Source organism: Lissotriton helveticus, chromosome 1_1 (genome assembly GCF_964261635.1).
Source record: "Lissotriton helveticus chromosome 1_1, aLisHel1.1, whole genome shotgun sequence".
NCBI lineage: Eukaryota > Metazoa > Chordata > Amphibia > Caudata > Salamandridae > Lissotriton > Lissotriton helveticus.
Genome location: NC_136057.1, coordinates 16948462 through 16973696, shown reverse-complemented (window position 1 = coordinate 16973696; position 25235 = coordinate 16948462). Strand labels below are relative to the sequence as shown.

Below are 25235 nucleotides of genomic sequence, written 5' to 3'. Positions count from 1 at the left end.
GGGTGGATGTGGGTTGGGATGGACAGTGTGGGGGCTCGAGGGGTCTGTGTGGGTGGATGTGGATTGTGATGGCCCGTGCACACATGGCGAGATCAGGAATGTAATGGCTAGCATGGTGTCTGTGGAGCTAGCGAGAGGATCTGGATTGTGATGGCCGTTGCTTGGGTTGAAAAGGACAGTGGTGGATGTGGGTTGTGATGGGTGTTGTTGGGGCTAGCGGGAGAATCTTGTTGCAGTGGACCATGTATGCTTTGCAATGGACAGTGTGGGGGGCTCGAGAGGTCTGTGTGAGTGTATATGGATTGTGATGGGAGTCATTTAGGCCTGGGCAATGAACTCCACTCCGGGAGTTTGCGGAGATTTGCGCTTTTCCAGGTAGCGGAGTCAGCTACTAAACTGCACCCACAAATGCTTTGATAAAGCAACTTTACATGCTAAAAAGCATATAACCAATTCACAAAAGTGAACTTTGAAAATGAAAAATATCAGGCAATGAGAGAGGATGATTTTGGGGTCCCCCGTAACCTAGGAGGAGGACTAAGCAGATGCCTTGAACACAAAGAGCATATCATGCTGAACGATTCAGTGGTGGTCCCATCCCCTTAGGACCACCCTTAGCACAGTTATTATTATGGGCAAAAATACAATCCTAACCAAAGGCCCTGCAAAGCATTATGGGGCGAGATTAGCAGTGGGCAGTGAATAATATAGTATCCAATATCAAAATAATTCTACAAAAAGCTGCAGTTCAACTTGTTGTTACTAGGTGTCCCTCAAGTCAAATGCTTTTGCATTTGACTCATGAGAGAAACCAAGTAAAGAGGAAGGGACCACCACTGAATCGTTTAGCAAGGTGTGCTCTTTGTGTTCAAGGCATCTGCTTGGTTCTCTCCCTAGGGTAGGGTGTATCCCAAAATCATCACCTCTCTCACTGCTTGCTAAATGTTCATTTTCACTTTTGTGAAATGACTATATGCATTTCAGCATGTAAAGACAAAGGGCCCGATTCACAGAACTAACTTAAGACAAAATCCTAAACTTACTACTTTTGGTGTTCACAGAAGTTAGGATTTTGTCTCAAAACAGACTTAAGACAGACTTAAGACAGACTTAAGTTAGTATTCTGTCTTAAGTCTGTCTTAAGTCTGTCTTAAAACAAAATCCTAACTTCTGTGAATACCAAAAGTAGTACGTTTAGCGATTTGTCTTAAGTCAGTTCTGTGAATCGGGCCCAGAGATACTTGTTATTTTGCCAAAAACATATGAGGTTTCTATTTTATTAATTGGGAGTCCCACGGAGAATTCATGGAGTTTTTGTTCAACTTTGTGGAATTCCATGTAGTAGTAGTCCGCCAACTTTGCCCACCCTTAGTGTCGTTGGGGCTAGCGAGAGGATCTGGTTGCAATGGCCCATTTATGTGTTGCAATGGACAGTGTGGGGGGCTGGAGGGGTCTGTGTGGGTGGATGTGGGTTTAGATGGCCCGTGCATGGTTTGCAATGGAGAGTGTGGGGGGCTGGAGGGGTCTATGTGAGTGGATGAGTGTTGTGGTGGGTGTCTGTGGGGCTAGCATGAGGATCTGGTTGCAATGGCCCATGGATGTGTTGCAATGGACAGTGTGGGGGGCTGGAGGGGTCTGTGTGGGTGGATGTGGGTTTAGATGGCCCGTGCATGGGTTTGATGGACAGTGTGTGGGTTTCGAAGGGTCTGTGTGGGTGGATGTGGGTTGGGATGTCCAGTGCATGGGGTGTGATGGACAGTGTGTGGGGCTCGAGGGGTCTGTGTGGGTGGATGTGGGTTGGGAGGGCCCGTGCATGGTTTGCAATGGAGAGTGTGGGGGGCTGGAGGGGTCTATGTGAGTGGATGAGTGTTGTGGTGGGTGTCTGTGGGGCTAGCATGAGGATCTGGTTGCAATGGCCCATGGATGTGTTGCAATGGACAGTGTGGGGGGCTGGAGGGGTCTGTGTGGGTGGATGTGGGTTTAGATGGCACGTGCATGGGTTTGATGGACAGTGTGTGGGTTTCGAAGGGTCTGTGTGGGTGGATGTGGGTTGGGATGGCCCATGCATGGGTTTGATGGCCAGTGTGGGGGGCTCGAGGGGTCTGTGTGGGTGGATGTGGGTTGGGATGGCCCATGCATGGGTGTGATGGACAGTGTGGGGGGCTTGAGGGGTCTTTGTGGGTGGATGTCGGTTGGGATGGCCCGTGCATGGGTTTGATGGCCAGTGTGGGGGGCTCGAGGGGTCTTTGTGGGTGGATGTGGGTTGGGGCGGCCCATGCATGGGTGTGATGGACAGTGTGGGGGGCTCGAGGGGTCTGTGTGGGTGGATGTGGGTTGGGATGGCCCGTGCATGGATTTCAATGGACAGTGTGGGGGCTCGAGGGGTCTGTGTGGGTGGATGTGGGTTGGGATGGCCCATGCATGGATGTGATGGACAGTGTGGGGGGCTGGAGGGGTCTGTGTGGGTGGATGTGGGTTGTGATGGCCCATGCATGGGTGTGATGGACAGTGTGGGGGGCTCGAGGGGTCTGTGTGGGTGGATGTGGGTTGGGATGGCCCATGCATGGATGTGACGGACAGTGTGTGGGGCTGGAGGGGTCTGTGTTGGTGGATGTGGGTTGGGAAGGCCCGTGCATGAGTTGCGATGGAGAGTGTGTGGGGCTGATAGGGTCTATGAGAGTGGATGTGGGTTGTGGTGGGTGTCTGTGGGGCTAGGATGAGGATCTGGTTGATGGCCAGTGCATGGGTGTGATGGCCAGTATGGAGGGCAAGAGGACTCATGTCAGGTGTTGGGCGGTACAGGTGGCTCCGGCTGTGATGGATAGGACATATATATGCATTGGGGCTCCTGGTGTCAAATACTGCAGACAAGGCAGAAACAGCGATAGGTTTACTTTCCTGGGGCCCTTCCTATGTGAGGGCCCTTCACTGTCTGATACCAAAGTGGTCTATCACAGCGACTGATGTAAAACACAATGTAGGGCACCTAAAAGGTACTCACCCGAGAACTCATATCTACCGACGCGAGGCTCTCCTTCAAGAACTGACATCTGCCATTAGGGTCCCTAATCCGAAACTCGTACCTACTGACATGGGCCCTCTTTTGAGTACTGACATCTGCCAATCAGAAGCCATCAATTGACATCTTCCCATCAGAGCCCCTCAACTGACATCTGCCGATCAGAGGCCCTCAATGACATCTGCCGATCAGAGGCCCTTAATTAACATCTGCTACATCAGAGGCCCTCAACTAAAATCTGCCGATTAGAGGCCCTTAACTAAAATTTGATGATCAGAGGCCCTCGACCAACATCTGCTGATCAGAGGCCCTGAACTAACATTTGCTGATCAGAGGCCTTCAAATAACAACTGCCGATTAGAGGCCCTCCACTAACATCTGCCGATCAGAGCCCCTCAGCTAACATCTGCTGTTTAGAGGCCCTCAACTAACATCTGCTGTTCAGAGGCCCTCAACTAACATCTGCTGTTCAGAGGCCCTCAACTAACATCTGCTGTTTAGAGGCCGTCAACTGACATCTGCTGATCGAAGGCCCTCAACTAACATCTGCTGATTAGAGGCCCTCAACTGGCATCTGGGATCAGAGGCCCTCAACTAGCATCTACTGATCAGGGGCCCTTAACTAACATCTGGGATCAGAGGCCCTCAACTAACATCTACTGATCAGGGGCCCTCAACTAATATCCTGGATCAGAGGCCCTCAACTAACATCTACTGATCAGGGGCCCTCAACTAACATCTACTGATCAGAGGCCCTCAACTGACATCTGCCGAACAGAGGCCCTCAACTAACATCTGCTGATTAGAGGCCCTCAACTGACATATGCTGATCGAAGGCCCTCAACTAACATCTGCTGATTAGAGGCCCCCAACTAACATCTACTGATCAGAGCCCCTCAACTAACATCTGGGATCAGAGGCCCTCAACTAACATCTACTGATCAGGGGCCCTCAACTAATATCTGGGATCAGAGGCCGTCAACAAACATCTACTGATCAAGGGGCCCTCAACTAACATCTACTGATCAGAGGCCCTCAACTAACATCTGCCGAACAGAGGCCCTCAACTAACATCTGCTGATTAGAGGCCCTCAACTGACATATGCTGATTGAAGGCCCTCAACTAACATCTGCTGATTAGGGGCCCTCAACTAACATCTGCTGATTAGAGGCCCTCAACTGACATATGCTGATCGAAGGCCCTGAACTAACATTTACTGATCAAAGGCCCCCAACTGACATCTGCCGATTAGAGGCCCGCAACCGACATCTGCCGATCAGAGGCCCTCAACTAACATCTGCCGATCAGAGGCCCTCAACTAACATCTGCTGATCAGAGGCCCTCAACTAACATCTGCTGATCAGAGGCCCTCAACTGACATCTGCTGATCAGAGGCCCTCAACGGACACCTGCCGATCAGAGGCCCTCAACTCACATTTGCTGATCAGAGACCCTCAACTGGCATCTGCTGCTCGTCGGTCCTCCCCGAGGTTCATCCCATCTTATCTCGATCCTGTCCTAGGACAGCGCCATCTTCTGGGCAGCATCCTACAGGAAGTAGGACTCAGACTGAACTGCGTCCGCCGGACAGTCTCCGCCCCAGGGCACTGGTCATGCAGAGGGCACTTGTCTGACAGATATCCCCACTGGCCTGTCGCCCCTCCGCCCACTGGTCCCCACACAACACCTACATTCTTACCAAATTTGCGCCCCAGGTACCGCAGGATGGCGTTGGACTGGTAAATGACAAAGTCTCCATCTTGAAACTTAGGCATCTGTCCAAACATCTGCAAGAGACAAAATGAACACATGTCAGACGGGTGGGGCCCCATAGGGTCTGGTGACTGCCAGGAGTGAGTACAGTACAGCGAGGGCCCCTCTGAGAGGCCTGGCCTGTTGAGGAGAGTTTTAAACCTCAAGACAGCCTACTTACTAGTAGATGGTGGGTCCCACAGAGGGGTCTAGCCTACTTACTACTAAAGGGCCCTCAGAGAGGTCTGGGGTCTAGCCTGACTAGTAGTATATGACCTTGAAGAGGTCTGGTCACTAATGTCAGATAGGGGCCCTCAAGGAGGTCTAGTTACTAGTGTGCTATAGGGGCCCTTGAAGATGTCTGGTTACTAGTGGGAGATAGGGGCCCTTGAAGAGGTCTGGTCACTAGTGTGAGATAGGGGCCCTTGAAGAGGTCTGGTCACTAGTGTGAGATAGGGGCCCTTAAAGATGCCTCGTTACTAGTGTGAGATAGGGGCCCTTTAAGTAGTCTGGTTAATAGTGTGAGGTAGTGGCCCTTGAAGAGGTCAGGTTATTAGTGTGAGATAGGGGCTCTCAATGTGTAAGTATGTACATTTCCTCTAGTAACGGTCTTGGTTCTGTTGTGAAGCGCTGTGACACCTTTGGGCAAAGTCCGCGCTATATAGAATTGCATTAAATAAATAAATAAAAATACTCACCGCCTCCTTTTTCAGCTCTGATTTTCCACCCATCCAATCCGCGAACTGCACTACCTCATCCTTCCACTGGGCGCCCTGGTCAGCGAGCAGCAGCCGCATGGGCTCTGTCCGTCCTGTGGGGGGCGAAACAACTTCATTAGCGCTGGCAGCCACCATTCAGCTCACTTCTTAGGAGAGGAAATCCTCTGCCCACATTTCTAGATATATAACCATGTACTCCAGGAAAGAGAAAACATGGTATCTGGTGCCATCTAGAGGCATACACAGGTAAACTGCCTCTTTTTTAACCCGTTTACCGCAGCGGAAAATCTGCTGCGGTGCGGGCGTTTGATTGCGCGGGCGGGGTCACGGCGGCCAACGCGTGTGCGCTGCACTACCGAGGTAGTGCTCGCGACGGCCGTTGGCTGACGAGCGCACGCAAGGGGTTAATGAAGAGGCCAGAACATCTGTAAATAACTTGCTGAAGTAGTGTGGGCCAGAAAATGAAAGAGGGAGGGTGTTAGAAAATGGGGTTAATGGTTGACTAGGGTATGGACCTAACCAGGCAGAACACACCACTCTAGTCGGGGCAAGTAAGTTACGCACCAAAGATAACCTGTGCTCACCCTCTCGTAGCTTGGCACCGAGCAGGCGGGCTTATCATCAGAGGCGATGTGTGAAGCGTTTGTGCAATATTCCCACACAGAAACACAATGAATGCACCACAAAGAGACTCCACACAAGTTTAGAAAAATAGAAATTATTTATCTATATAGAAGAAGACAAAAACGATGACATCCCAATCAGTAGATCAAGAGGTATCACTGTTAAATGGATTAAAGTAAAAGCGGTGCTTTCAAATATATGACTGTACGCAGAATACATAAACAGATGAAGAGATACCACGTTTAAATGAATGGAGGCAAGCAATATTTTAGTATATATATATATATATTCACTGAAAAAACCATAGGTTATAGACCATATATAGTTAGGAATTAGCATTTAAAAAACCTTATTTTACTCACACAAAACCATTGAAATTCCATATATAGTTAGTTGCACTAACTATATATCGTGCACCCGCAATCCACTGCTGATCATGTCACATATTACATCATTCATGACATGGTCAGTGACATCACTGATGACATCACTGATGACATCTCAAATGACATCACTGATGACAACATCCAGTGACTGTATTTTTCTGTAAAGTTAAAATATGTCTTGAGTGGATGTATAAGTGTCTGGATGAAGGATTTAGTAGGTGCATGACTGACTGTATGAGTGAGTGATTAAATGTGTCTCACTGAATGCATGGGTTAGTGACTAAACTGTCTTAATTTGTGCATCATTATGTCTGTTGTTCTGTAAACTGCTGCATGTGTTGATCATTAGCTATACGAGAGGCTATATGTGTTATTAATTGGTTGCCCAAGTATTTCTATGGGAGATTGAGTTTGTGTGGGGGTGGCTGGAAGGTGTGAGACTCTATGCATAGATGTGTGAGCAGTTTATTCACTAGGTGTATGAGTTCAAGAGTGCATGTGGAAACAGCTACATGGGCAGTTGACTGTGTGCATGAGTGTATTGATGAGTGAATGGATATCTCAATGCTACATGTCATAGTAAGTACATATGTAAAACACAGTACATGTGAGAGTTGGCATATATAAATAACTGTGCATGAGAGCCACTGAATGAGTGAGTGGTTGTATCGATCATTGTGAACTTGTATCAGGGATTGTATAAGAGAGTAAATATGTGTTAGTATATGTTTCAATAAGTAAGGTGTGTTTAACTGTATAGTTGAAGAAATGGAGGTGAGATTGTTTCTTTGCATGACTGACTGGGTGTGTGAGTAACTCCATGGATGAGTGGCAGTGTGTGAGTGTCTGTATACACTGAGTGTATCTAAGGTTATATTAGAGTCTGAAGAGGTTTATCGTATTAGCACAAGAATGATGTCAAATGAGATGTCATCAGTGATGTCATCAGTGATGTCATTTGAGATGTCATCAGTGATGTCATCAGTGATGTCACTGACCATGTCATGAATGATGTAATATGTGACATGATCAGCAGTGGATTGCGGGTGCACGATATATAGTTAGTGCAACTAACTATATATGGAATTTCAATGGTTTTGTGTGAGTAAAATAAGGTTTTTTAAATGCTAATTCCTAACTATATATGGTCTATAACCTATGGTTTTTTCAGTGAATTTTCAAGGTTTTGTAAATGCTAATTCCTAACTATATATGGTCTATAACCTATGGTTTTTTCAGTGAATTTTCAAGGTTTTGTAAATGCTAATTCCTAACTATATATGGTCCATAACCTATGGTTTTTTCTGTGAATTTCATTGGTTTTTTAACAGCTAATATCTGTAGCTGTAAAATGTATTCTTCTTTAAATCCAAAAATATATTTTATATGTTTATGAATAATTTTTTTTTAAAATATTTTTTTTTCTTCGTTCCCGCTTCGCAAATCGGGAAGCTTCCCGTTAGCTGACCTTGATGCCGCGAAATAGACCGCGAGCCGGTAAACGTTTCTTTACCGCAAGTGCCGCGTTACAAAACAACATCGTGACGCCTCCCGTCCGCATGACGTTTCACGTTGTCGCGTGATACGTCATATGACGTACTACGTTAGCGAACTGGTACGCGAAGCGAGTCGCAAAGCGCAGGTTTCTGGAAGCAAACCGGGAGGCCCTGCAAAGCGCTTAACGTAAACACAGCAAGTCATGTGACTTGGTAATAACACTTTTCATTGGTTCATTTCACTTTTGGTTTCCTAATGATGTAAGACTAGGTCATATAATCTATAATGAACACTTTTGATTGGTTGAGAACTCTTGTTTTTCCCAAATGATTTAAATCCCTCCTTCTTTCCTCACTCTGACTTTCATCATTGTGAGAGAAAGACCCTTTGTGATCACTGAGCAATGGCTTCTTTAGTAGCTTCAGCTGGTGCTTCCCCACCACCTCCACCACATCCAAGGAAGAGTGGACCACCTGCTCAAGTTATAATTCAACAAGAAGAAGAAGAAGAGGAACAGGAGGACGAGCACGAAGAGAGGCAGTTTTTGCCTGAGCAGCCCAGGACGTCTCACCGGAAAGAAAACTTCATTTGGCAATTTTTTAAAATTCCCAAAGTTCAGAAAAAAGTAAATGCAAGATACGTAACTTGCCTTATATGTCAAGATAGACTGTCCAGAGGGACCGACAAAAAATACAGTTTCGGAAACTACACAATGCATCGCCATATGACTAGGTGGCATCCTAACAACTACAGTGCTGCACAGTTTCGGAACGACCTAGATAATCTCCCTATTATGGCCAGAAGATCTGTTGTACCGGAAGTAACGGGACCAGAGGGCAGGGAGATGGTGCCAAATATACAAATGAGATTTGGTGAAGTAAAACACACCTGCGTATTTTGCGATGGATTCATTTCCTACGGAGAAAGAAGCATCACTCTGATCAACAGAGCTATTGACTATCATATGCAAGTTTGTCCGAAACGCCCAAAATAATAAATACTTCTTTTTTTTGTTTTGTTGCTCCTGTTGAGCCCTTTACAATGAATCGTTTTCATTGCCCCCTCCAAGAAAAACCCAAAAAAATATAAAACTGTTCCGAAAAATTCAAAAACAGTAAAAAAATGTTCAGAAAAATAAAAAAAAAGTTCTTTTCAGAACTACCTCCCCGTTATTAAAAAATTGGTACAATATTTGGAACTGTGCCAACCTCTATTTCTCTTAGTTCGCTTCCTAGTTCGCTCGCCGGTACGCGAACTGGAAGCGAACCAAAAACAGTAAGTATAAGGGAGGGAAACACACACTTATGTTAAAATAAAGACAGCTATAGGGGAGTAAACTAGAGATACTATTACCCGTAATCCACTGCTGATGATGTCACATATTACATCATTCATGACATGCTCAGTGACATCATCAGCAGAGGATTGCGGGTTTTTTGACAACATGCCTTATCCACGGTTTAATAACGCTGCCTTTTGCTTTATATAAGTTTTCAAATTGTATGAAATATATACCAATAGGTCGTTATGAACCTTTAGGTAGTGCTTTTCTTCATGAGGTCTGGTCGCTTCCATACACATACAGATGTTTCAAAGATGATCAAGAAGTTTATCTGAATGGAGAGGAATGCACTGAGACGCCAGATCATTCACTAATGTGTAGGCACATACAGTTACACGGTTCATGCAACAAACACCGACCAAATATGGCTTGCGTGTTGCAAGGCACGCCAGTTCCTGCTATCATCCCCACGTTCAAGTTGTTGGAAAATGGTAGTTATTTGATGCTCAATAATGAAGATTGTTCTGAGTTAATTAAAAGTATTCCTTTTATCGTAACAGTAAGTGAACGGGTTATTTGCTGCAGAAATGTTCTATTTCCTCCCACACATGAACATAGGGAGTTTTCAATCTGGCCACAAATACCAACCTTGGGACACGTTTCAACGGCATGGCAAGAATAAGAGCTCTTTTGTCTCAGAGAGAGGTGGCCTTGAGTTCGGCCCGTGAAACTTTCGTACTTCACATAGCGAACACCCGTACAGAGGTGCACACCCTTTTCAATTAAGATTTGCCTTTCAATTTCAGCAACATGTTTCCGACTATCTTTAACGCATCCTCCACAAAGTCCCTGACACACTTTTTTAAAGTTGTTACCAGTGGCCTCGTGACTTCATTTGAGAAAATCTTTGGAGTCATCCCTGCTTCCTTTCATTGTATTTTCTGCACTCTGGTTCGTGGATTGGCATTTTTACTTGCATTACCAGCGGACGCTCTTGTGCTTTTTTACATTTTTAAATATGGATGTCCCTCCTATGCAACCTCCGACCCTGCAGCTGCTGACACTGTTCCGCAATCGCATGCTAGAATATTATGGCACAATGCCGTTGGCGATATTAAGCACGGCATATGGATTATCTTTTCGGTTCTCCTACTTCACCTGTATCCAGCCTGTATTTCACTGCCTGACCTGTGATTTCGATTGGGCCATTGATTTGTGTCTCTGCGGACCGGTTTCTCCTGACGTCGACTTTAATCAGCTGATGACTCCTATCATTACTCACGAGTTGGTTTGTCCTGGCGAAAGGATTATGGCTGTGGCATTGATGCATGGACTACTTGGTCCCTGGAATTTACTGGCGGCAGCACAGTCTTTCTTGGAACAGAGCTTTCTTGAAAACCCACCGAGCTGTCCTCTGATGGTGATAGAGGATCCGGTGCTGGGAGAGCACGTATGTTCTTTTCCGCTTTTAAATTGGATGGCTGAACTGTTTTCGGATGAAGACGGTGACTTCCTATTGGAGGCTGTTGCAGCTTATTTTGCATACACAGTTATGTCATAGACCTTTTTCATGTTTGATATGCTGAGTACTAGCATTTCATTGACAATTCATTAACTTATTTGTCAAGTTTTTATTATTTACCTTGCCTATTGGCTTAAGACTCGATAAAGTACTTGGCTGTTTTATTTTTCTTTAGCATTAAATTTTCCTAGTTTTTAATGCTTTACCTTGCGGACCGTCCACATATAAACTTGCAATCTGCTCTCATGAGATGGCACTTCTATTATCTTATTCAGTTCGTTTCCGGATCATGAGGAGGTGTCATCTAGGTCCTGGATATCTTTACACCGTGTTAAGTTAGCATGGGCTCATTACCGGTTTAAACGCCATTTTTCCTTTTTTGCAACTTCTGCACACGACACTTAGTTGTTGCTTTAGCTTTCCACCTAGTAGTTCATCGTGGTTTACATGAGAATAATATGTTATTGGTCTACTATCTGCTTTACTTGTTAAACTATATCTGTACAGCGAGTGCTAAAGTTTCAAGAACAACACGATACAGAATTGTTATGAGGTCTGATCTCCACGACTTCATACTCATAACATAAGTGCAACTTCTGCCAATTCTGGGCATGAGGCGGGTTTTATATTGCTTTGCCGAACACACATACACAACAGTTGATGCGGTTCACATGAAGAGAGAGCTGGTGTATGCTGATGTGATTCCTTCAAATCTAAGACACTAAAGTATGGGCACGCCCTAAACCAACACAAAGAGACCTTCTTAGCAAATAATATAATATGTGTATTAGGGAGGGTGAGATATAAGCAGCCGCGGGCCGTGGAGGGAGTTACGGTGAGGCAGGGAGGCGGGGAGGGGGAGAAGCAGGGTGGAGCCCTCTCTACCTTGCCCCTCCCCCTCCCCGCCTCCCTGCCCCACCGTAACTCCCTCCACGGCCCGCGGCTGCTTATAAGTGTTGCTAACTCTTATTCATTTACAGCATGTTAACATACTGTCACCATTCGCTTTTTATGTACTAGTAACTATGCTGGTAATTTTGCTACTGATAATATGTGTACTTGTATTCTCCACCCTGCTTCTCCCCCTCCCCGCCTCCCTGCCTCACCGTAACTCCCTCCACGGCCCGCGGCTGCTTATAAGTGTTGCTAACTCTTATTCATTTACAGCATGTTAACATACTATCACCATTCACTTTTTATGTACTAGTAACTATGCTGGTAATTTTGCTACTGATAATATGTGTACTTTTATTATCTAAGGTACTACGCCTGAGAAGACGGCATTAGTAAATAAACATTTCAAATACACATCTGTTCTTCTTAACTCCATTTTCTGGTTTCTAAGAAATCTATAACGACCGACTGTTCATGAGTTCCACGTATCCTGAGGTACTATAAGTTCATATTCTGGATTGTCTAAACATTGAGAGTTTGTTATATCCAATGTGACACTGTACCTAGCTTGCTAAGGAGTTTTTGATTACTAACGTGAGTTTTGGGACACCCTAATTCGCCGAGGTTCCAATCCTCTGTCCACAGTTCTGTGTGAGAACAGAAACCCTGCGACAGGGGCACCCCCGACCCTTGCTGGAGCTTCATCACACTTGCGATACAACTCCAGCAATGCATTCGCCGAGGTTCCAATCCTCTGTCCACAGTTCTGTGTGAGAACAGAAACCCTGCGACAGGGGCACCCCCGACCCTTGCTGGAGCTTCATCACACTTGCGATACAACTCCAGCAATGCGCCACCTTTACGGCACAGATACATCACGCATCTGTGCTGTTTTTGCCCCATGATGCGCCGCATTGTAAATGCAGCACACCATAGGTGACGGAACAGCGGCACAGAATGACTAACACATCCCTGGTGATGCGCCAGTCATCATAAATGTATCCCTATGCTTCTTATCTTGTTAGAGATGAACCGCCATATATATCATCAAAGTTTTTTGCATTTCCTAAATAGCGAACTTTAAGGAATAAATAGCGATTCTTTACCATTCCTAGTTTGCGATGAGCTATTTGCTAATTAGCCGAATGTAGCCCAATGAAGCCCAATGTAGCCCAATGTAGCCCAAAGATGGCCGCCAGACACACAAAAAAAACAAATGTAGCCCAAATATCAGCCAGATGTAGCCCAACTATAGCCCAGTGACAGAATGACCAATCAGCTTCGCAAACCTCCGTTACGCGAAGCGGAGCGCTGTTACAGATATATATCTTTTTTTGAACGTTAATTTCTCAAAATCCACTGGAGCACATATATTGAGACCTAGCAAAGGCACATCGGGCTACCAGTCCCTACAATTTTGCCAAGTTTCGTGCAAATCCATTCAGCCGTTCGATTATTATTATTATTTTTTTTTTTGCCCCGCGGGGCCCTTTTAAAACCTCCACATCAAACCTAGGGGGTCAGCGAGGATCTACTATTCCCCCTTATGGTCATTTGCCCCTTCGCTTTGGCCTCCTCTTGTCTCTCGATCCTACCGAGAGACAAGATGGCGGCCGCTACGGACTGTTTGGAATGTTGACAGACGCCAGAGAACCAATCAGCTTCGCTTCACAAAGCTCCGTTGCGCGAAAAGTACGCGTCCTGGGCCGCTGCCCGGTCCGCTGTTACAGATATATATCTTTTTTTAAACGTTAATTTCTCAAAATCCACTGGAGCACATATATTGAGACCTACAAAAGGCACATCGGGCTACCAGTCCCTACAATTTTGCCAAGTTTCGTGCAAATCCATTCAGCCGTTCGGGCTAAAAGTGAGGCCAACCGCCCTATGGAAAACTCAATGTTAAAAACACGTTTTGGGACCCCCCTTTTTTCTCGGCCCCCACTGGACGAACCCCCCCCAAATTTTCAAGGGCTGCTCAGAAACAAAATGTGCCATTTTCCTGAAAATTTCAGCCAATTCCGTCCACAAACGCCAAAGTTATTAGACATAGAATTTTCAAAAAACCCATAGAGAAAAAATCCTAACTATATATACCTACTGGCGACCGCCAGTAGGTAATATATATATATATATATATATATATATATATATATATATATACATAATTAATATATTAAAGTTTACAGAATACATGAAATACATCAACAGATGATGAGATACCATGTTAAATTAATCGAAACAACCAGGAATCAGGAGGGATAGAGAGAGAGAGAGAGAGAGAGAGAGAGAGAGAGAGAGGGGGGGAGAGGGAGAGAGAGGGGGCGAGAGAGAGGGAGAGAGAGAGTGAGACGAGAGAGAGAGGGAGGGAGAGGAGAGAGAGAGGGAGAGAGAGGGAGAGAGAGAGAGAGAGAGAGAGCGAGAGAGAGAGAAAGAGGCAGAGAAAGAGGCATAGGGCAGGATAAAGAGAGGGAGAGGGGAGGTAAAGAAAAAGAGAGAGAGGGGGAGAAGTATAGAGAGAAAGAGAGAGGGAGTGAGAGTGAGTGAGAGGGAGAAAGAGAGAGACAGAGACAACAACAGTTAGACAGAGGACTGATCCCAAAGCTGAGAGAGTGAACGCCCTCCCCTCTAATCCTGCAGTTCAGTCTGGGAAGGGACACCACTCCCAGGCTTCCTTCCACCATCACCATGAGTTGTATCCACCCTTCAAGCAGTAAGCTTCCTTCAAAGCAGAGCATGGCTGACACTTCTACAAGGGAAGGTGTTGTAGCAGTCTTAAAGTGCCCCCAGTGGTGATGAAACATTACCGCAAAGGTGAGCTAGAAAGTGCATGGCGAGTACTCCAGGAGGGAACAATTAATTGCGTCTCAGGATTCACAAGCCTTGCTGCATTCGTAAAGCAGACAATAGAAGACGGTGTTCCCTAGGAACGAAGGGACTTATTTACAAGCCCCTTGCGCCACCGGTGCACCACCGTAACTAAGCCCCAACGACTCTTGTCCTCATCATCCTCCCGGTACCTCTAGGTTAGTGATGTGGGCGGGCCGTGAAGGACCTTGAGAGGATGCTGATGTCACACAGGCTTGATATGGGTGGTGGGGTGGGTCAGATAAAACCTGACAACTGCAGAGTTTTGTAAACTTTGCACTCCGTTCCTCGCGGAGGAGCTGCGAGGGTCCGCCCTCTAACCGGGACGTTTTGCTGCACACGCTTAGTATAAACCAAGTTGTTGAGCTTAGAAACTGTGTAGAAAACTTTAGAAACTTTGTACAGAAAAATATTTACACCTCCGCAGACAATGATGGAAAGCAGACGGATGTGTCATTTGTTATAGCACCTTGAAGCCAGAATGACCCATGATGTGGGTACCGTGAGCCAAGTCACGTGGGCGGACGTTCGGCGAGGACGCGGGCCTCTGTGGGGCTCACGTTTCTCTGGGGTGTGGCTCGTTTTCTCAGAGGAGTGACATTCCCTCTCCCGGCCCCTCCTTGCCCTCTGCTCCACTGAATGTCAAGGAGTCATGCCCACAGCTAATGCTATCTGGTGAAGAATTGGCTTGGTAGTTTGGTCTGCCCTGTTCCCATGATGCACTGGGCCAGGGACAGACTAATTTGCATATAGCCAGGTTCTGAGCTGGGATGGGGCAGTGAGATAAATAACGGTGATGGATCAAGCCCTGATCTTTGGACTGGGTAAGAGTGGTCTGCTTAATTCAGACACTCTGTTCATCACCACCCCCTTTTCTGTATCGCACAGCTAATGCCAGGCACTAGAAGTTGGAGTACATGAGATCCCAGCCTTTTTAGGTCGAGCCTAGAGTCAGCAAGCATGCACCGAGAGACGGGCTGTACTGGTGTATGGACTACAAGCCCCGCCCACTCCGCGCCCATTTTTGTCATTGGCTTGTGTCATTGTCCTACAAAAATGCTGGCTTCTGATTAGTTAATAAGCTTGTTAATCCCTCCTTACTACCACCTTGTCTTAATTTGTGACCTCCCATGAGGTTGGCCCTTTTACTTCGGTTGTTACACGAAGCGTGTTAATTAGTCCGTAAGCACTATTTTCTTTATTGTGTCTATCCTACTGTTAGTAGGACATGCGCTGCTTCAGCTGGAACCGCTTCTGTTTTTTTAAGAAGAACGGCAGTGCTTTATCTTATATTAGAACTTTGGAATGTTGGGAGCTCCATTGAAAACAATGGAGTGCTCGGGGCTTATAATGGTATGAGCCTGAAACTCCAACATTCCAATGTTTCTGTAAAGGCTTCAGGGAGCCTGACGGAATTTCAATCCCCTCGCGCTCTCTGAAGGCTATGTTTTTTTTTTTGTTAGAACATTCTGCCTTCTAGTGGCAGAATGTTCGAATAGCCTTATAGCCCTTCGTAGCTGTGCTATACCAGCTATTAAAGTCCCGCTCCCTTGTTAAAGTTCCTCGTCTTCGGCTCGGGCCTATAACGCTGGAGAGGGCCTTTAATAGCCGGTATAGCCCTCTACGGCGGGCTATAGGGCTATATTATGTGTTTTTAAATGATCAACACGGGCGCCCGCTTTCAATAACAGCACAAGTCCTCGTGTCTGTTTCTTCCCCACCCCACCAACCAGACCTAAAGCCCAGCCTCCTCAATGAGACCGTGTAAGGTATATGTTATGTTATGATTTTATTTATATAGCGCACGGCTACTCAACAAGAGTGTCCCGGCGCTTTCAGAGGGCGGCTCAGCAGTTAAAAAAACATAACAGAGAACAGACAAAAAAAAAAAATGAGGTGAAAAGAAAAATAGCCTAAAGATTAAAAAGCCAGGTCTTCAGGTTTTTCCAGAACAGGAGCAGGCTCGGAATGCTGCGTAGAGCAAGGGGCAAAGAGTTCCACAACTGGGGGGCCTTAAAGCTGAAAGAACGACCCCCGATGCGAGCCTTCCTCACACGGGGCACCACGGCAAGGAACAAATATTCCGACCGCAAGGAGCGGGCCGGACGGTAGAAGGCCAGTCTGCGCTGCAGATACTTAGCACCGGAGCCAGAAAGTGCCTTATGCACCAACGTCAGCGTTTTGAACATTATCCGCTTTCGGATAGGGAGCCAGTGGAGTGACTGTAGCACCCCCGATGTTCTTGCCCGCCAGAGTTCTGCGCCACCTGCAGCCTTTGGATCAGATACTCCGGAAGGCCTAAATAGAGAGCATTAGCGTAGTCCAGTCTAGATCCTATAAGAGCTTGGACAATGATCTTCCTATGCTCCTCTGTGAGCAGGGGAAGGAACTTCCGGAGCATCTTAAGGATGCCAAAGCAGGTGCCGGTCAGACCAAGAATGTGCGATCTGAACGTGAGGTCATTATCGACCTTGACACCAAGATTTTTGGCAGCCACAGACGGCTGGGCGGGGGGGCACATGTCAGCCGGCCACCAGTCACGCCATTCCGGTTCCGACGCGCACCCAAAAAGCAGAACCTCTGATTTACTAGAGTTGGCCTTAAGACCATTCTGCTGAAACCAGCCAAAGACCCTCTTCAGACAACCCTGAATGCTCTCACCGTCGAATGATTGATCTTTCCTGCAGGTGAAGAGAAGCTGCGAGTCGTCCGCGTAGGACACGATCTGGGCCCCCGAGGCCTCCACGAGTTCCGCCAGAGGGGTCATAAAGATGTTAAAAAGGGTCGGGCTCAACACAGAGCCCTGTGGGACCCCGACTCCCAGTGGCGGCATCTCAGCGGAGCTCGAATTAGCCCAGACCGTTTGTCGACGGTCCTCCAAAAATGAGGTGAACCATTGGAACACCGTCCCCCTCAGACCGATGTCATAGAGTCTGGAGAGTAAAGCCTCGTGGGGGACGGTGTCGAAGGCCGCCGACAAGTCCAACATGACAAGCACAGCCTTCCCCACTGCATCCAGAGTCTCGCAGATGACCTCTGACACCTCGAGGAGTGCCGTCTCTGTACTCAGATTAGGCCGAAAGCCGGATTGCGAGGGATGAAGGAGATCATTGGACTCGAGGAAACCCGAGAGCACGCCATGCACGTGCTTCTCCGTAAGCTTCGCAAGAGCCGGCAGAAGAGAGATTGGCCGATAGTTGGCCAGAACCCCGGGATCCAATCCCGGCTTTTTGAGGAGGGGGATCACCATCGCCCTTTTCCAGGACAGAGGGAGCCGCCCCTCTCTCAAAGATGAATTCAGGAGAGGATTCACCAGGGGGTTGAACAGCGGCGCCATCCTGGCCAAAAATTTGGCCGGGCAGGGATCGAGTGGCGACCCAGACTTGAGCGTGGCCAACAGTGCAGGGAAGCATCTGGGGAGACCGATGGAAACTCCGCCAGAAATACATCTGGCGTAGCCGATGGAATACGTCCCCCCCCGATGCCGCCAGCCCCATCCGCAGACTCCACAGAAAAGGAGGCCTGGATCATTCTGATTTTATCAGTGAAAAACCTAGCCAGGTCACTGACCCAGGTCTCAGATGGAACAGCTTGCTGAAGATTCGACCTGGGGGCTGTGAACTCCCTAACCACGGTAAAAATCTCCTTGCAGGAGTTGGCGGCCGCCTCGATCCTCCTGGCGAAGTACTCTTTTTTTGCGCACAGAATGTTATGATGGTACGCTTTAACCGCCAACCGATAAGTGCGTCTGGCCTCCGCGTCGTACTGAGAGCGCCATGCCCTCTCCGCAACCTTGCACAAGCTGCGTTCAGTACGCAGCGCCCCGGTATACCACGGCGCAGACTGTCGCTCACCCCCTGATCGAAGAGCTCTTACAGGGGCCAGGTCATCCAACCTTTCTAGCAGCCATGCTTGCAGAGTCTCCGTGTCCCGGTCCAAGTCACCCACGATAGGACAGGGATGGTCAGCAAATACCTGCTCAAGCAGATCCGGCGTGACTCTATGTAACCCCCTCGAAGCTGGTCCAGAATGGATCGGAGCGCTGCCAGATGGCAGATCACTCCCTTGAATGGAAAATCTGGCCAGTCTATGATCTGACCAAAGTACAGGGAGGAGTTCTATATTCACCAGGGGAACAGAGGAGAACACCTGATCTAATGTATGCCCTTGCTCATGAGTCGAGCCCGACAACGAAGGAGCGAGACCCAAAGGAGTGGTAATGTCAAACAATTTATTTGAATTCGCGTCTCCCACAGTGTCCAGATGAAAATTAAAATCAACCGCCAGCAGGCAATGCTGAGCAGACAAGGCCAGTCTGGGTAGAATCTCCTGGAGGTCCTCAAAGAAAGAGCCCGCCGATCCAGGAGGCCTATAAACCAGCAGGCCCTTCAAGGCTTGGTGAGGGGACAGCCTGATGGCAAAGGCAAGGGACTCAGAACCTGCTATCGTCTCCGTAGGAGGATAGAACACGGGGCGCTTTTCTTGACCACCACCGCCACTCCACCACCTCTTCCCTTGGCTCTATCCTGACGGAAGATGTTGTAATCCGGAGGGATAGCCGCCAAGATGTCCGGGTTGGACGACTCCCCCAACCAGGTTTCGGTCAGAAGGAGGCATAAAGGTTTCTCCCTGACCAGAAGGTCGTAAATGTCGAGGGCATGTCTGCCTAATGAACGAGTGTTCAGCAAAAGGCACAGATGGGTCACCTGCCCCTCGGCAGACCGCTGGACGGGGGAAGGTCCAAAGGTAGGGGACCAGCCGCAAGCAGGGCAGCAATGCTTACCCCTATGTCGGCCAGGAAACACCGATCGGCACGCGCAAGAATAGGATTGCAGGGAGCGTAGAATCATTGACGAGTAGCGAATCATACTGCTCGCCAGGCCAGAGTTCCGCGCAGCTCCGCCGCCTCCGGAACGCTGACGTGCGCAGACGGGCTGACTCAGGCGAGACTCCGGCGCTAGGGACGGCGCTCCCGCAAACGCGACCGCTAACGCGGTAGAGCGTCCCTTTCCTTTTATGTGGTCCACTAGAGCTCTCTCACCGCTCTGGGCCACACTCAAGATGGCCGCCGTGTAAAGATTTCCCAATCCCCGAATGAAGCCCAATAAAGCCCGAAAACGGCCGCTAGAGCCGTGAAAAGATGGCGAAAATGAGGTGGGCGCCGTGTTACTTGGTGCGTTGTTAGCAGTTGAGCCACCCGGCCTGTACCCTGCCAGGGTACACATCACTGCAAGCTCCATTGGTACAAGCACTGAATGGAGAACAGTACAGTACCACATGTGAAGGTATCATAGAAATACATTTTTTCCTTAAAATGTTTTTTTTTAAGTTGAATCTGGGGGACTTTGAAGCCTGAGTTCCTCTGATTAGTATGATTATATATTTACAATAGAGGCGTATCTACAACAGAAAATTACCTTTTTACAGGCACCACAAACACCTACATGCCTTCGCTGCAGGGTCTGTGGGTGCTTAAAGGTGGGGAGTGGAGTAATGTGTGGTCGGAAGTTAGAAGCAGGGCATCACTCCACTTTCTTGCAACAGGTTCCTTTTTCCGGGGAATTTTGCCCTTTCTGCAGTCGGCCTTGGCAGCTGCGCTGGTGTCACTGCACCATCTACACGAATAACTATGTCACCGGGATCTGGTATTATTCTGCGTGCAACATCCCACAGTACTGGGTCTGTATGTGTTAGTACAAGTGACCAGCGTGCAACATTCCACAGTACTGGGTCTGTATGTGTTAGTACATGTGACCAGCGTGCAACATCCCACAGTACTGGCTCTTTATGTGTTAGTACAAGTGACCAGCATACAACATCCCACAGTACTGGGTCTGTATGTGTTAGTACATGTGACCAGCATACAACATCCCACAGTACTGGGTCTGTATGTGTTAGTACATGTGACCAGCATGCAACATCCCACAGTACTGGGTCTGTATGTGTTAGTACATGTGACCTGCGTGCAACATCCCACAGTACTGGGTCTTTATGTGTGAGTACATGTGACCTGCATGCAACACCCCACAGTACTGGGTCTTTATGTGTTGGTGCATGTGACCTGCGTGCAACATCCCACAGTACTGGGTCTGTATGTGTTAGTACATGTGACCTACATGCAACATCCCACAGTACTGGGTCTGTATGTGTTAGTACAAGTGACCAGCATACAACATCCCACAGTACTGGGTCTGTATGTGTTAGTACATGTGACCTGCGTGCAACATCCCACAGTACTGGGTCTGTATGTGTTAGTACATGTGACCAGCGTGCAACATCCCACAGTACTGGGTCTTTATGTGTTAGTACATGCGACCAGCGTGCAACATCCCACAGTACTGGGTCTGTATGTGTTAGTACATGTGACCAGCGTGCAACATCCCACAGTACTGGGTCTTTATGTGTTAGTACATGCGACCAGCGTGCAACATCCCACAGTACTGGGTCTTTATGTGTTAGTACATGCGACCAGCGTGCAACATCCCACAGTACTGGGTCTGTATGTGTTAGTACATGTGACCAGTGTGCAACATCCCACAGTACTGGGTCTTTATGCGTTAGTACATGCAACCAGCGTGCAACATCCCACAGTACGGGGTCTTTATGGGTTAGTACATGCGACCAGCATACAACATCCCACAGTACTGGGTCTGTATATGTTAGTACAAGTGACCAGCATACAACATCCCACAGTACTGGGTCTGTATGTGTTAGTACATGTGACCTGCGTGCAACATCCCACAGTACTGGGTCTTTATGTGTGAGTACATGTGACCCGCATGCAACACCCCACAGTACTGGGTCTTTATGTGTTGGTGCATGTGACCTGCGTGCAACATCCCACAGTACTGGGTCTGTATGTGTTAGTACATGTGACCTACATGCAACATCCCACAGTACTGGGTCTGTATGTGTTAGTACAAGTGACCAGCATACAACATCCCACAGTACTGGGTCTGTATGTGTTAGTACATGTGACCTGCGTGCAACATCCCACAGTACTGGGTCTGTATGTGTTAGTACATGTGACCAGCGTGCAACATCCCACAGTACTGGGTCTTTATGTGTTGGGGCATGTGACCTGCGTGCAACATCCCACAGTACTGGGTCTGTATGTGTTGGTGCACGTGACCTGCGTGCAACATCCCACAGTACTGGGTCTGTATGTGTTAGTACAAGTGACCAGCATACAACATCCCACAGTACTGGGTCTGTATGTGTTAGTACATGTGACCTGCGTGCAACATCCCACAGTACTGGGTCTGTATGTGTTAGTACATGTGACCAGCGTGCAACATCCCACAGTACTGGGTCTGTATGTGTTAGTACATGTGACCAGCGTGCAACATCCCACAGTACTGGGTCTTTATGTGTTGGTGCATGTGACCTGCGTGCAACATCCCACAGTACTGGGTCTGTATGTGTTGGTGCATGTGACCTGCCTGCAACATCCCACAGTACTGGGTCTGTATGTGTTAGTACAAGTGACCAGCATACAACATCCCACAGTACTGGGTCTGTATGTGTTAGTACATGTGACCTGCGTGCAACATCCCACAGTACTGGGTCTGTATGTGTTAGTACAAGTGACCAGCATACAACATCCCACAGTACTGGGTCTGTATGTGTTAGTACATGTGACCTGCGTGCAACATCCCACAGTACTGGGTCTGTATGTGTTAGTACATGTGACCAGCGTGCAACATCCCACAGTACTGGGTCTTTTTGTGTTGGTGCATGTGACCTGCGTGCAACATCCCACAGTACTGGGTCTTAATGTGTCCGTACATGTGACGTGCATGAACATCCCACAGTACGGGGCCTTTATGTGTTAGTACATGTGACCTGCGTGCAAAATCCCACCGTACTGGGTCTTTATGTGTTAGTATATGTGACCTGCGTGCAGCACCACGGTACTGGGTCTTTGTAGGTTAGTACATGTGACCTGCGTGCAACATCCCACAGTACTGGGTCTTTATGTGTGAGTACATGTGACCTGCATGCAACACCCCACAGTACTGGGTCTTTATGTGTTGGTGCATGTGACCTGCGTGCAACATCCCACAGTACTGGGTCTGTATGTGTTAGTACATGTGACCTACATGCAACATCCCACAGTACTGGGTCTGTATGTGTTAGTACAAGTGACCAGCATACAACATCCCACAGTACTGGGTCTGTATGTGTTAGTACATGTGACCTGCGTGCAACATCCCACAGTACTGGGTCTGTATGTGTTAGTACATGTGACCAGCGTGCAACATCCCACAGTACTGGGTCTTTATGTGTTGGTGCATGTGACCTGCGTGCAACATCCCACAGTACTGGGTCTGTATGTGTTGGTGCATGTGACTTGCGTGCAACATCCCACAGTACTGGGTCTGTATGTGTTAGTACAAGTGACCAGCATACAACATCCCACAGTACTGGGTCTGTATGTGTTAGTACATGTGACCTGCGTGCAACATCCCACAGTACTGGGTCTGTATGTGTTAGTACATGTGACCAGCGTGCAACATCCCACAGTACTGGCTCTTTATGTGTTAGTACAAGTGACCAGCATACAACATCCCACAGTACTGGGTCTGTATGTGTTAGTACATGTGACCAGCATACAACATCCCACAGTACTGGGTCTGTATGTGTTAGTACATGTGACCAGCATGCAACATCCCACAGTACTGGGTCTGTATGTGTTAGTACATGTGACCTGCGTGCAACATCCCACAGTACTGGGTCTTTATGTGTGAGTACATGTGACCTGCATGCAACACCCCACAGTACTGGGTCTTTATGTGTTGGTGCATGTGACCTGCGTGCAACATCCCACAGTACTGGGTCTGTATGTGTTAGTACATGTGACCTACATGCAACATCCCACAGTACTGGGTCTGTATGTGTTAGTACAAGTGACCAGCATACAACATCCCACAGTACTGGGTCTGTATGTGTTAGTACATGTGACCTGCGTGCAACATCCCACAGTACTGGGTCTGTATGTGTTAGTACATGTGACCAGCGTGAAACATCCCACAGTACTGGGTCTTTATGTGTTAGTACATGCGACCAGCGTGCAACATCCCACAGTACTGGGTCTGTATGTGTTAGTACATGTGACCAGCGTGCAACATCCCACAGTACTGGGTCTTTATGTGTTAGTACATGCGACCAGCGTGCAACATCCCACAGTACTGGGTCTTTATGTGTTAGTACATGCGACCAGCGTGCAACATCCCACAGTACTGGGTCTGTATGTGTTAGTACATGTGACCAGTGTGCAACATCCCACAGTACTGGGTCTTTATGCGTTAGTACATGCAACCAGCGTGCAACATCCCACAGTACGGGGTCTTTATGGGTTAGTACATGCGACCAGCATACAACATCCCACAGTACTGGGTCTGTATATGTTAGTACAAGTGACCAGCATACAACATCCCACAGTACTGGGTCTGTATGTGTTAGTACATGTGACCTGCGTGCAACATCCCACAGTACTGGGTCTTTATGTGTGAGTACATGTGACCCGCATGCAACACCCCACAGTACTGGGTCTTTATGTGTTGGTGCATGTGACCTGCGTGCAACATCCCACAGTACTGGGTCTGTATGTGTTAGTACATGTGACCTACATGCAACATCCCACAGTACTGGGTCTGTATGTGTTAGTACAAGTGACCAGCATACAACATCCCACAGTACTGGGTCTGTATGTGTTAGTACATGTGACCTGCGTGCAACATCCCACAGTACTGGGTCTGTATGTGTTAGTACATGTGACCAGCGTGCAACATCCCACAGTACTGGGTCTTTATGTGTTGGGGCATGTGACCTGCGTGCAACATCCCACAGTACTGGGTCTGTATGTGTTGGTGCACGTGACCTGCGTGCAACATCCCACAGTACTGGGTCTGTATGTGTTAGTACAAGTGACCAGCATACAACATCCCACAGTACTGGGTCTGTATGTGTTAGTACATGTGACCTGCGTGCAACATCCCACAGTACTGGGTCTGTATGTGTTAGTACATGTGACCAGCGTGCAACATCCCACAGTACTGGGTCTGTATGTGTTAGTACATGTGACCAGCGTGCAACATCCCACAGTACTGGGTCTTTATGTGTTGGTGCATGTGACCTGCGTGCAACATCCCACAGTACTGGGTCTGTATGTGTTGGTGCATGTGACCTGCCTGCAACATCCCACAGTACTGGGTCTGTATGTGTTAGTACAAGTGACCAGCATACAACATCCCACAGTACTGGGTCTGTATGTGTTAGTACATGTGACCTGCGTGCAACATCCCACAGTACTGGGTCTGTATGTGTTAGTACAAGTGACCAGCATACAACATCCCACAGTACTGGGTCTGTATGTGTTAGTACATGTGACCTGCGTGCAACATCCCACAGTACTGGGTCTGTATGTGTTAGTACATGTGACCAGCGTGCAACATCCCACAGTACTGGGTCTTTTTGTGTTGGTGCATGTGACCTGCGTGCAACATCCCACAGTACTGGGTCTTAATGTGTCCGTACATGTGACGTGCATGAACATCCCACAGTACGGGGCCTTTATGTGTTAGTACATGTGACCTGCGTGCAAAACCCCACCGTACTGGGTCTTTATGTGTTAGTATATGTGACCTGCGTGCAGCACCACGGTACTGG

At 47.8% G+C, this 25235-nt stretch overlaps 1 protein-coding gene across 1 annotated transcript in view; it reads right to left on the bottom strand.

The window, feature by feature from the left end:
• Positions 1–25235, bottom strand: part of LOC144811307 (glutathione S-transferase P 1-like) — a 148068-nt gene that overhangs the window by 100522 nt on the left and 22311 nt on the right. The window contains exons 3-4 of the mRNA XM_078673853.1: positions 5471–5583; positions 4720–4807 (exon numbers count right to left, since the gene is read on the bottom strand). Coding sequence (XP_078529979.1) covers positions 4720–4807; positions 5471–5583 — 201 coding nt within the window. The remainder of the gene's footprint in view (positions 1–4719; positions 4808–5470; positions 5584–25235) is intronic.